This window comes from Heteronotia binoei, chromosome 21, assembly GCF_032191835.1.
Source record: "Heteronotia binoei isolate CCM8104 ecotype False Entrance Well chromosome 21, APGP_CSIRO_Hbin_v1, whole genome shotgun sequence".
Taxonomy (NCBI): domain Eukaryota; kingdom Metazoa; phylum Chordata; class Lepidosauria; order Squamata; family Gekkonidae; genus Heteronotia; species Heteronotia binoei.
In genome coordinates this window covers 193538743-193552007 of record NC_083243.1, presented here as the reverse complement: position 1 = coordinate 193552007, position 13265 = coordinate 193538743, and the positions used below count along the sequence as shown (strand labels likewise).

The 13265-nt window shown below is 39.8% G+C and overlaps 1 protein-coding gene across 3 annotated transcripts in view; it reads left to right on the top strand.

The window, feature by feature from the left end:
• The first annotated feature begins 1024 nt into the window (after positions 1–1024).
• Positions 1025–13265, top strand: part of ZNF148 (zinc finger protein 148) — a 38751-nt gene continuing 26510 nt past the window's right edge. For 2 of the 3 annotated variants that reach the window (XM_060261093.1, XM_060261090.1), the window contains exons 1-3: positions 1025–1377; positions 5429–5557; positions 8527–8650. In XM_060261093.1, coding sequence (XP_060117076.1) covers positions 1048–1377; positions 5429–5557; positions 8527–8650 — 583 coding nt within the window. In that variant the 5' untranslated portion in view covers positions 1025–1047. The remainder of the gene's footprint in view (positions 1378–5428; positions 5558–8526; positions 8651–13265) is intronic. The other variant, XM_060261091.1, reaches the window with a different exon arrangement.

The following is a 13265-nucleotide window of genomic DNA, read 5'->3' as shown; positions in this document are numbered from 1 at the left end:
GCTCAAGGTGCTGGCAGAAAAGTGGTGGCAATGGGGAAACTTTCAAGGGCATATCTCTGCAATCCAAGAAGGCTGGTGTCAGACATTGAACGTTGAAATAAAATCGAACCATTCTGTTTCAAAATTAATTCGTTTATTCAAGAAGTAGTGGTCTCGGGTACAAGCAGATTGAGTTTGGTACGTTCCAAGGTTTCTCTTGGATTTTTGTACAGGCAGATAGCATAACAAAGAATTCCTTCTCGCACCCTGAGAGACAGTTGTCTGTTCCCACATTCTGTTATCTCTTTCTCAGGAAGGCTCCCGCTGGTTACCTTGAGGCTGGTCAGCTTCAAAGGCTTGGGGAGCCTCTAGATGCCAAGTGAGAAATTCCTCTCATGGGATTTACAACCTTCCCTCCCCGTTTGAAATGCACAGTTACAGACTCATGGTTAGTAATAGCAAACAAGATGGCGTTAGTCAGGTCAATAGGCTATAAGTGAGTTAAAGCAGGTACAATGTCTTGACAGCTGGGGCTATGTGGAATGCATAGTTTAGTTCAGAAGGATCTCTAGAGCAGATTAATTCAGTTATGTGAGAGGGTCCACCGCTAATGGGACATAAACTTTGGATCCAACCCATTTTATAGTAAAGGTAAAAGATGAGCACCAGAAAAAAAAGTAAAAGCAAGCACCGAGTCATTAGTGACCCATGGGATGACATCGCATCACGTTTTCTTGGCAGACTTTTGTTATGGGGTGGTTTGCCATTGCCTTCCACAGTCATCTGCGCTTTACCCCTAAGCAATCCAGGTACTCATTTTACCGACCTCGGAAGATTGGAAGGCTGAGTCAACCTTGAGCCAGATACCTGAACCCAGCTTCCGCCAGGATCAAACTCAGGTCGTGAGCAGAGCTTGGACTGCAATACTGCAGCTTACCGCTCTGCAACTCGGGGCTTCTAAACTCATTTTATGCATGTATCTAAAAATATAAGTACTGAAGTAAATTGCAAATACTCTGTTCAGTTTGATGATTTCTGCTTTTTCTTTTTAGGTTCTTGGACTTAAGAATGAATATTGAAGATAAGCTGGGAGGATTGTTTCTCAAATGTGGTAGCATAGAGCAAATGCAGTCATCCAGGGATATGGTTGGAATGGGTGCCTCATCAGACCAGTCGGCCATTTCTGGGGAACGACAGGGAGCAGTGCTTCATGACCGAGGAATGGCACACCAAGAAATTCTTTCTGCAGACGAAGTCTTACAAGAAAGTGAGCTTCGACAACAAGAAATGATACCACATGATGAACTCATGGTGCATGAGGAGACAGTGAAGAATGACGATGAGATGGAGACGCAAGACAGACTTCCTCAAGGGCTTCAGTATGCGGTTAATGTCCCTGTAAGCATTTTGCATAATTCAATTTACACGGACAGTTGAGGAAATCCTATAATTAACTTCTACCAGAGTATAAATCCTTATAGTGTAGCAGAAACAACAAATGAAGACTAAAATAGAAGTTTTTACAGTGCAGTCAAGAACGCTTTTCTGGGAGGAAGTGAGCCCCATTTTGTAGACCTAAGTAGGATTCTGAGTATATCTACTCAGGATTGCTCTTTTTACAGTGGAGTGCTACAGCAAAGTTACAGCCTTCTAACCATGGAAGTCAGTGGACGTAGAAGGTTTTACCCTGCTTCATATCACACTGACCTGGATAGCCCAGACTAGCCCAATCTTGTCAGATCTTGGAAGCTAAGCAGTGATGGCTAGTATCTGAAAAGGCCTCTAAGGAATATCATGGTTGTGATGCAGAGGGAGGCGTTGGCAAACCACCTCTGAAACATCTCTTGCCATAAAAATGTCTAGCTCGCTTCCTAGTGGTGCATAACACTAAAAGAGCTAGAACTTCTGGCTGCTTGACAATCTTATGATCTCCTGGCCAAACTGGAGAGCCAGTTTGGTGTAGTGGTTAAGTGTGCGGACTCTTATGTGGGAGAACCGGGTTTGATTCCCCACTCCTCCACTTGCACCTGCTGGAATGGCCTTGGGTCAGCCATAGCTCTGGCAGAGGTTGTCCTTGAAAGGGCAGCTGCTGTGAGAGCCCTCTCCAGCCCCACCCACCTCACAGGGTGCCTGTTGTGGGGGAGGAAGGTAAAGGAGATTGTGAGCCGTTCTGAGACTCTTCGGAGTGGAGGGCGGGATATAAATCCAATATCTTCATCTACCTCACAGGGTGTCTGTTGTGGGGGAGGAAGGTAAAGGAGATTGCGAGCCACTCTGAGACTCTTCGGAGTGGAGGGCGGGATATAAATCCAATATCTTCTATCTTCTTATACTAAACACAATGCCATATGATATTATTTATTTATTTTGCAAAGCAAAATCAGACCTTTTTGGACAAAAAACCTTTAGACCTTAGGTTCAAAAACCATTTTGGGACAAAAAACCTTTAGAGCAGGGGTGTCAAACACCCAGCCCATGGGCTGGATCCAGCCCACCCAAGGCTTTGATCAGGCCCATGGGGCTCTTTTCTCCCCCCTCCTCCCCCTCCTGTCCTTACCCTTTGAAGCTCCCAGGCTCTTTGAAGCTTCCAGGCTGAGACTCTTATCAGTTTCAGCCTGGGAGCTTCAAAGGCTCTTTGAAGCACCCTTTGAAGCTTGCAGGCTAAGTCCCTGCCTTTCTTTGCTGGCTGCTGCAAGGAAAACACGGGGTGGATTTTAAGATCCATTCCAAATTTTCTTTGCAGCTTTGTCCGTACTCTGCAATGGTTTCAAATGGAGTGGAGATGGTTACATTTTCAGCTTTCCTATAGCTAGTTGAAATTCATGCTTCCTTGAGTTGTGTCCTCGCAAACAAGGATTGATACTTTCAGCCAGCTTATCTCTCCTGAATGGACCTAACCTAGTGAGTACTTTAATGTGGGAACCCACAGCCAAAGGGAGATATTATACTGGAAAGGCTTTGCCAATCTGAGTAGACTGGTGGGGAGAAATTTACAATGCCATTTCATTGTTTCCACAGAGTCAGAGCCTTGTGCTTTTTCCTGATGTTTTATTTTAAAAATTGCATTGCCAAATTCCACTAATCCCCCACCTTTCCAAATTAAACCATTGAAAGAGTTTTAAGCATGTTTGTATTTTAAAAAATATCTTTAATTGGATTTGCCTGTGTCCATTATAAAGTTTATATCTCCACTACTTGGCATATTTTATGACACTCATGGCCCGGCCCACAAAGTCCCATTTGTGTCACATCCGGCCCTCCTAACAAATGAGTTTGACATCCCTGCTTTAGAGCCTTTTGCTCTGTTAAATTTCTGCTATTGGCTGATGAGACTGAGAAGTTAATCAGAGATTGATCCAGTTCGGTGTAGTGGTTAAGTGTGTGGACTCTTATCTGGGAGAACCGGGTTTGATTCCTCACTCCTCCACTTATTTATTTATTTATTACTTTTCATTTACCTGCACCTGCTAGAATGGCCTTGGGTCAGCCATAGCCCTGGCAGAGGTTGTCCTTGAAAGGGCAGCTGCTGTGAGAGCCCTCTCCAGCCCCACCCACCTCACAGGGTGTCTGTTGTGGGGGAGGAAGGTAAAGGAGATTGTGAGCCGCTCTGAGACTCTTCGGAGTGGAGGGCGGGATATAAATCCAATATCTTCTTCTTCTTCTACTATAGCGGAAAAATCAATGGCCTGTAATTAACTGCCTTATTTCATCTTGTACAATGATGATCAATGACAGATCATTTGCAAATCATATTTCAGAATTTCAGGGTTCTTTTTTTTTAGTGACCATCATCAACAAGGAGAGGTGGAAGAGAATGAGTGCTATGTTACAAGAAACTGACATTGTGGAACGTTAAAGGATTTGGTGATCTTTGACAATGGTTAATCTTTAGCGAAACTATATGTGGATTACAGTTTAAGAAATAGGATTATTGGATTATTTTTCGTTTACTTGCTAATAACTAAGAAGAACTACCATGAAGATGGATTATAATTATAACCTTTGGGTTTTTTGGAGAAAGATTCTTTAATAGATAGAGTTTATTACCTTATAACAAACTAAATTAAATAGTAATATGGAGATGTTTGTTAAGGGGGTAGGCACTGCTGGAGGTCACCAAAAGGGGGGGTGGGGTAGAGAAAATGTTATATATGTGTATTAACAGTTAATGACAAATGACAAACATACCATTACAATATATTACATTATAATAAATTGTTTTAAAACAAGAAACTGATATTGAATATTTAATTGCTTTTGTTTCTAATAATCATGATAATTTCTAATTTTACAAAATAAGGCTGAGAAACATTTTTTAGTAGTAAATATGTATTATGTAGACTTTGTTCTTCAGTTTTGAGTGCCTGCATTCATCCTGCGCTTTGAGCAGCGATAAGCACTGCTAAATGTTGTTGCAGCTCTGTTTAGGAATGTGGTAGGGATGAGGGTGCTGAATTTTTAAAACATTTCAAAGTACATTTCAAAGTAGGCGAGTGCAGGAACTGGCTTCTTGTACTGGGAGTGAATTAAAATACTGTTAACATGAACAAGGATTTACTGTAAAAAAATCCTTACAAAATATAGAAAGGTAAATGCCATGGTTTAACACCAGTAACATTACAACCTAAATTCTCAGTGAAGATTTGAGAATATAGATTTTTTTTTGTCAAATTACATATCATGTCTCAGTTGGGAAATGTAGACCAAAACTAGATATCATGGCACTAATTCTTTAACACCAAACATGTAGAAAGAGGAGGCTGAATGGTATGTCTGCTTTTTAACAAGTGGGCACATGGATATTATAAACCTTCTACCCCCGCTCCCACCCCCTCCCTCCTTGTGGCTGTTTTTCCCAAGCATTTTGTCCCTAACCATGCCCCAGTGCTCTCAGCTACAGGGATGAAGGATTTTGTGCTGCCTACCCTTCTACCACTTTGCCATAAAATCAGACCCTTTCTTGAATTTCTTTAGTCTCTCTTTCTATGTGATCAGAGCAGTTCCACGCTTAAACATACGGAACTGCTGCTGTCTCATTTTCTTTTGTCTTTAAAACTTGTTTGAAATTATGTTACACTGATTTGTAAGCTGTGATTCTATAGGCTAGCTCAACTGTGATCTTAGGCGTGCTCGATATGTCACCTGTTCTCTGACTCAGTTCCCATTGTGAAATGGGAGTAGCATTGCTAATGTCAGAGGTTTGAAAGAAATTATTATTAAATGCCTTGTGTGGTGAAAGTTCTATTTTACATGTTTGATAACACAGTAACCAAATAACATCTCTGTTGAAAGGCATAAAAAGAGTACGTCAAGGTCATGCTCTATAAACAGGAAATTTATAGCAGTAGTTTCCCTCACAAAACCAGCACTAAATAAGTTTTAAAAGTTTCCTGAAATGTCTCTCATATGTGATTAATATGATGTCTAATGTTATTACTTGGTATCTTAGCAGATAAGTGTAAAACAAGAAATTACCTTTACTGATGTAGCAGAAGAGCAAAAAAGGGACAAAAAACTACTACAAGAGGGGCTAGATTTGCAAAAAAAGAAGAAAAGGAAACAGCGGTCACCAGCAAAGGTAAGAGATAGGTAGAAATCAGCCTTGAAGGCTGCCTGGTAATTTACCAGGATTTTTCAGTATTACAAACCATGTAACCATATACGCAACTGCAATCCCAAAGCACTACCACAGATATTTATAGGGTGTTTGTTCCAACTTTTTACAGGTTGAACTTTCAGCATTCTTTTAATATCAGCCTTCCCAGGCAGTTTCTTTAACAAATATTTTGTGCAGTTTTATTGATAAAAGCTATGTTAGATGAATAACAATACAGGTTTTGTAGACACTCTAATAGTAGGATTAATCAGATAAGAAAGTGGTTGTGATAACTTTTGTTTTTGATCAGACTTGCATTAGTGCTGAAATTAATTATTGTGTACATTTGAAATTTAGTGATTACCTTAAATCCATGGGCATTTAATTTGAAAGGAACCATATTAATATTCAATTCAGTTTTTAAAAGTGCAAAACACATTTTTCAAGGTTTTCTTCAGTTTTTCTGATGAAACTCAAAAAGTGCACACCTTTGAATGTATTGGCAAAACCTGATTTTTTGCAGCATATTACATTGATTTGTTTTAACCTTCCTGTTGTGCAACAAGTGTTTGCAAATTCAAGCTCAGTTTTGTTGTCTACATTGGTTTTCACTGAGAAATGCAGCTTTGGTATCACCGATCTAGCAGCCTACCTCTGACTCTGTTCCCATGGTAAAATGGGAGTAGCATTGTTGATGAAATTAATTCCAGTGTTTCCATTAGCCATGCCTGAAGTATTTACAGATTATATGCAGTAATAATCAGCAACTGTTTCCATATGGCTCTATCATTCATATTTTGAGAATGATGCAGAAACCTGCTCTCCTATTTTGTGAAGTTGTCCTTCAAATCTTCCTAAGAGTGTATAGAAAGGGAAGGACACAGCATGGACAAGGAGCAGGTTGGGTTCTGAAGAGACATTTTCTGGTATTGAGTTTGCAACTTCACCTAATGAGCATAAAAATTAATATACATTCCACTGTTTTAAAGGAACGTTGTAAAATTGTTGAGAGTCTATTTATTGCCTGTATGAGAAATAAGGCAGGTCATATTGACTTTCAGAACAGTCTAGATTGTTTTTAGAGTCAATTATCACTAATGGTGCATTTTTTCAGCTGCTGGATACATGACTCTGAAAACATTGTGTTAGTTAAATTGCAGATTGTTACATGCAATTAAGACTGAAACATCTGATCTTACGCTTTTCAATTGAAGGCAAATCTGATAAAGTACACATTTGTTATTGCATAAGCAGAGGTCATTTTGTAGAAAAATAGGTGGTGGAGCTCATCCAGGGATTGTTATGCAGCTGCACATACTATTCAATGGACAAGCAGATGGAACTCTCAGAATGAGGAGGTGGACCTCTCAGAAAGGTTCAGGAGCTGTGCTCCTGTGAGCTCCCACTGAATCCAAGGCCTGTGCATAAGCATACACATAATTCTGGTTACCAATGTTCGTTCACAAAAAATCCCCATTGTTTCACTTTTGAGGTAATAAAATTCAAGTCTCTGTAGAGTTCTGTTCTTTTCTTTTGTAGGGCCACTCTCAGGACATAATTGTATGAGAGATTTTATGGCCTTCTATAATGGAAGGATGGCAAGTTACTGCAGCCTGAACAATATTCTAAACCAGGGGTGGCCAAACTTCCTTAATGTAAGATCCACATAGAGTAAATATCAGATGTTTGAGAGCCGCAAGACATGAATGCCAGATGTTTGAGAGCCGCAAGGCAGGCAGGCAGGAAAGAAATAGATAAAGGAGGGGGGAGGCAGAGGTGGAAAGAAAGCAACTTTAACTTTAGCAGTAGTACGTGCAAAAAGGATCTAGAGGTCTTAGTGGATCATATGCTGAACATGAGTCAAAAGTGTGATGCGGTGGCTAAAAAGGCAAATGCAGTTTTGGGCTGTATCAACAAAAGTATAGTGTCCAGATCACGTGATGTGATGGTATCGCTTTACTCTGCTCTGGTAAGACCTCACCTGGAGTATTGTGTTCAGTTTTGGGCACCACATTTTAAGAAGCATATAAACAAGCTAGAACAGGTCCAGAGGAGGGCAACGAAGATGGTGAGCGGTCTGGAGACCGAGTCCTATGAGGAAAGGTTGAAGGAGCTGGGCATGTTTAGCCTGGAGAGGAGGCAGCTGAGAGATGATATGATCACCATCTTCAAGTACTTGAAGGGCTGTCATATAGAGGATGGTGTGGAATTGTTTTCTGTGGCCCCGGAAGGTAGGACCAGAACCAGTGGGTTGAAATTAAATCAAAAGAGTTTCCGGCTCAACATTAGGAAGAACTTCCTGACCGTTAGAGCGATTCCTTAGTGGAACAGGCTTTCTTGGGAGGTGGTGGGCTCTCCTTCCTTGGAAGTTTTTAAACAGGCTAGATGGCCATCTGACAGCAATGAAGATCCTGTGAATTTGTGAGTTTCCTGCATTGTGCAGGGGGTTGGACTAGATGACCCTAGAGGTCCCTTCCAACTCTATGATTTTATGATTCTATGATTCTAAATGCATTCTCCAAGCCTCCAGCTGGCTTGACTTGGATAACTGATTTAAAGAGAGAAATGCCTTCTCCAAGCCGGCCAACGGGGTGGTGGGGACTTCAAGAGACACACAATATGTGTGAAAGAGCCTCATGTGGCTCCTGAGCCACAGTTTGGCCACCCCTGCTCTAAACCATTTCCCCTGCAGGATAAGCATTTTATTTTTTAGTATAATATTTTTCATATTAATATATGTGTTTCAGGTTTATGTAAATGAAAAAAAAATAATGTGAAGAAGTGTCACTTGAGGAAAATAGGCGCCTGAGATTATATTAACAGCTTCTCTCTATTTGGCATTGTGGCTTTTTTCTTGACGCCCTTGTTTTTTTCAGTCATGAGGTCATTTAGATCTGATAAAATTCTTTCAGAGGGTATTGCAAGACTAAATTTTGCCCTTTTCAAAATAGATTCTTACAATAAATGAGGATGGATCACTGGGTCTGAAAACTACCAAATCTCACATTTGTGAGCATTGCAATGCTGCCTTTAGAACCAACTACCATTTACAGAGGCATGTCTTCATTCATACAGGTATTGCTTGAATTTATGTTCTCTTTTCTGTTACTTGAAGAACTACTGAGTCTTAAACAATGCACTGATAATGTATACTTTATATGCCAACGTGCAGGAAACGTGGCATCTAGTCTTAAATATTCCATGCACCAAAGTGTCAAAAATGCCAGAAAAGAAGTAATGTTACAGTTAATTTCAGACTTGTTTTTTATATGTAGTAGGCTCACAAGTAGCACAATTTCTGGTGTTTCCTTGTTTATCTTTTTCCAATTTGGCCAGCAAGAGATCTGTAGTTTGGTGTGATGGACTGCACTTTTAAAAGCTTAAAAGTGCTGTGTAAACAGCTGAAGGACTGTGAAGGGTTAATTCTTGACAGAAACAGAGAGCTGTGATTGACAGGCTTCTCCAAGGGATCCGATTGGTTAGCATCATCTGAGCAGAGAAAGATTTCTGAACTGGATGCTGAAGAGAATTTAGTCTGATTTCAGCCCTAGCTGAGAAGTGTTGAGTACTGACAGTTTCAGGATTCAGCCCTGACTGAAAGCAGTTTAACACAGACAAGAGAATTGGGGGAAAGTTGGCAAGGAAGTTTGGTCAGTAGGCAAAGACTCCCATTCAGGCCAAGGGGAAGGATAGATCTTCTAGAGAGGGGAGAATTTCGCTACCTAATCAAACAGAGGTAGCTCTGAAGACTGCGGAGATTCCTGGTCTGGTGTGGTTAGAAACTGCTAAAAGAAATTGATGCACCTGATTGGACTATACTGTTAGATGAGTATACCCACCCCTACAATATCAAGGAAGTGATCTGGCAAAAATATACTGATAGGCCTTCTAAATTGCAATCTAATATATTTATCTCTCCAGTATTAGAAACCTGGGATTGAATGAGGAAAAAATTACTACTTGAAATCTCTAGATTTAGTAGCTTTATAGTAGCTTTATAGGACAACATGGTTTGTCCCTGCTCTGAACCCTATAGAATATAATGATATGCATGTAGCTGGAATAACAAAATTAATTGATCTGATACATAAGAATAAATTCATAGACAAGATCTCATTGGAAGCTAAGATTAAAAAATCAATGCCATGGTGCAAATATTTGCAACTTCAACACCTTTCATCTTCCATTAAATTAATATAAAGAATAAGACATCCACTGTCAAACTTTGAGAATATCTTAAAACAAATTGACAGTGGAGAAAAAGGCACAATATCAATATTATATTATATTTTAGAAGAACAAAAGCTAGACAAATCACTTTCATATAGCAGAAATGGGAGAAAGAATGCAATATTAAATTTTCACCTCAAGATTGGGATTCTATATGGAATGCTTATGAAAATATAACTAGCATTATTTTGGTTAGATGGCAAAATTTCAAACTTATGTCATTATAGTACTTTACCCCACAAAAATTGGCTTTTATAAATACTCAAATTAAGCCTGTTTGTTAGAGACAGTGTAAGCAAATAGGTTCTGGTGTCCAAAGATTTTTTTTATTTTGGAAGAAGATAATAAATAGAATTTTAGAAATCACAGGTGTGCAGATAAATTTAGCTCATGAGTTCATTTTGCTAAATTTTAGGAAAGACTCTAAAATATCCTCAATTAATCATAAAAGAATAGCATTTTTAATTTATGCAGCCAAATTGGCGATAGCACAAAAATGGAAAGCAGAATTGGCTCCTTCTCTAACTTTATGGCATTTATGGCATTTGAAGATATAGAATATATATATTATGGCCAAGCTAACTGAAATGAACAAGCCTTATATGGCCGAGGACCTGCCTACCTGAGGGACTGTCTTTCCCCATACGAACCCCAGAGAGCACTGAGGTCAGTCGGGAAAAATCTAATGACCATCCCCGGGCCGAAGGAGATAAAATATCAGAGCACCAGAGCACGGGCATTCTCGATTGCGGCTCCTACTCTGTGGAACCGACTCCCCGAGGAGGTGCGGGCCCTGCGGAACCTTGAGCAGTTCCGCAGGGCCTGCAAGACCGTCCTTTTCAAATTTGCACACCCGGACTGTTAGGAAGATCAGAAATTAAGGAGCCGCCAACGCGGTTGAAGAACTATACCGCAGAATAACTGTATTTATTGAACTGGTTTTTAATGTTATTAAGTTTATTGTTGATGTTTTATATTGTTAAACTTAAAGGTTTTATTATTATTATTGTATGTTTTTATAAAATGTTGTTAGCCGCCCTGAGCCTGCTGAGGTGGGGAGGGCGGGATAGAAATAAAATTTATTATTATTATTATTATTATTATTATTATTATTATTATTATTATTATTATTATTAAAAGATTAATAGACCCAGATTCAGATATATTTTTTTCTATCTGGTATCCGATATTAGAATACCTACAGAAATATGGTGAGATCCCTAAGATAGATAACTCCAGTTATGGTAAATATAAAGTAGAAGATTTTCTCTATTTTCTCCCACAGAATTGTTAATTTGAAATTAATTACTCCTTAGTCATAACGAATGTTTGGTAATACCTTCTCTTTCTGTAATTTAAAAAAATCATTCTATATATGTGTGTATATTACTTTGGATTGCAATATATTTTAAAAAAAGAAACAACTAGTTTGTACCACCACAGATACAATCTAAAGTAATAAAAATATTTTATAAATTTGTGACAAATTACCACAGAATTCCTGTCAGAAATGGCATCACCACATAGGTGAGGGAGAGGAAACATCCACTGAGGAGAATCCTAGTAGGGAGGTAGAAATGATGAGAATTGAAATTGAAGTGGCAAAAGTAGAAGATAAAGAAAAAGAATTGAAGCAGGAAAAGAAGTAGAATTAGCCAGAACTGAAGCAGAAAAAGAATAACTAGAATAACCAGAACTGAGAAAAGACTAAAATAGCACAGCAAGAGAGGAAGCTGAGAGGGAACATGAAAAAGAAACATATAGTATGAAGATGAAATAAATCCAGTTAAGGGCAGAATTTCAATTTCCACTTCCACACAGAGGTGGGGAAAGTACCTCAGTGGAACAAAACAAATTTCAACATTTTCATCTCTCCACCTGCCCCAAATGTTCTGCAAGTTTCCCCCCCCCCTCCCAAAAAAACTACCCTAGTTGTCCAAAAATGTAGATAAGTAACCTATAGGGCATCATCTGGACTTTTAATGACTTTTTAAATTGATTTTGTTGTGTTACTCTCTGTGTTGTTTTTATAATGCCTGTTGTACATTGCCCAGAGTCCGGCAAAAGCCAAAATGGGGTGATTCATCATCCAATAAATAACAACTATTACTATAGTTACCATAAAAGAGGGGGAAAGGTTGTGGAGGTATTTCTCTTCAGCTTTGAACAAACATTTTTAGATTTTAGGGTCGTAGATGAGGACAGAATGATTTGTTTGCTTCCACAGATTTGTGGAGGTTACTCAGTGAAGGTTACTCAGAGATGAGGGATTACAAGACCTCAGTCATTTGCTTTATGGAAAGGGTCAGAGTTACATTTGGGCTGATGGCTGAACAAAGTAGAAGAGCTTTCAGAGAAATTTAAAAAAAACAGGGCAAAACAAATGGGTCGAGGCAAGTAAAGTACAGACATTTAAACAACTGAAGTAATTAATAGGCTTTGAACAGTTTTATAGACAAGTTCCTACACAACTTAGATGATTTCTGAGAGTTAAAAAGTTAAAAATGGTAGATGAAAACTCCACTTTATTAGATGAGATAGAAGGGGATTTGGGAGGAACTCTTTTCCCTACACCCCATCAAGAAAAATAATAGTTTGGGGCATCTCAGAAAAAACTGAGCCATCTAAAATCAACTCTGTAAGGCGGAACACTCCCAAACTAACTAGAAAGAGAGGGATGATGCATTTTAACTGCCTAGAAGAAGGACATATGAAAGCCTATTGTCCAAAGTTAGACAAAGGAAAATGGCAAACTTCAGGAAGACTGTCAAATTATTTAAAAGGACAGAAGCAGTCAAGAAGTCCCACTAGACTCTGTAGTAGAAGCAGCCCGAACAGAGAGACTAGCTAGAGTCTTACAAGTCTGTAAGGTGTGGGAAGGTTTAAACAGGGAATATTTGGAGTCTGTAGACATTTACAACAAAGAATAGGCTAGAGAGATACACAGAGGTGGCCCTGCCACTTGACAAATTAGGCATTTGCTTAGGGCACCAGGCCAGGTGGGCATAGAATTGGACCCTCCCCCAATCCCGGCACCATAGGCAAATCCCCCCCACCACATGCCCACTGCCCTCCTCTACAGCGCTTTCACTGCATCACCGCCCACACCCTTCCTGCGAGCAAAGCCCAAAGAGTGTGGGGAGGATGCCTGGCCGGCATATGGCCTCTCTGCGGCTCTGAGCACTACAGAGGCCACACACCAGCTGCACACCCTCCCCGCGGCCCATGGAGGGGCAGTAGGGTGCAGGCAGCAGGGCACGCACCGTGGAGGAGGAGGGTGTGCCCTAGGGCTGCCCTTGGAGATACAGGGGTAGAAGTCACCTCAATAAAGCCTAACTTCGTAAAGAAAGAAGAATATATATGAGGAAGACAATACAGGATTAAGGGAATCAGTGGCGCAGAGTTGGATGTGGATTTGCCAGAACTTCCAATTAAATATAAAGGATTCCAGGGAAAATAG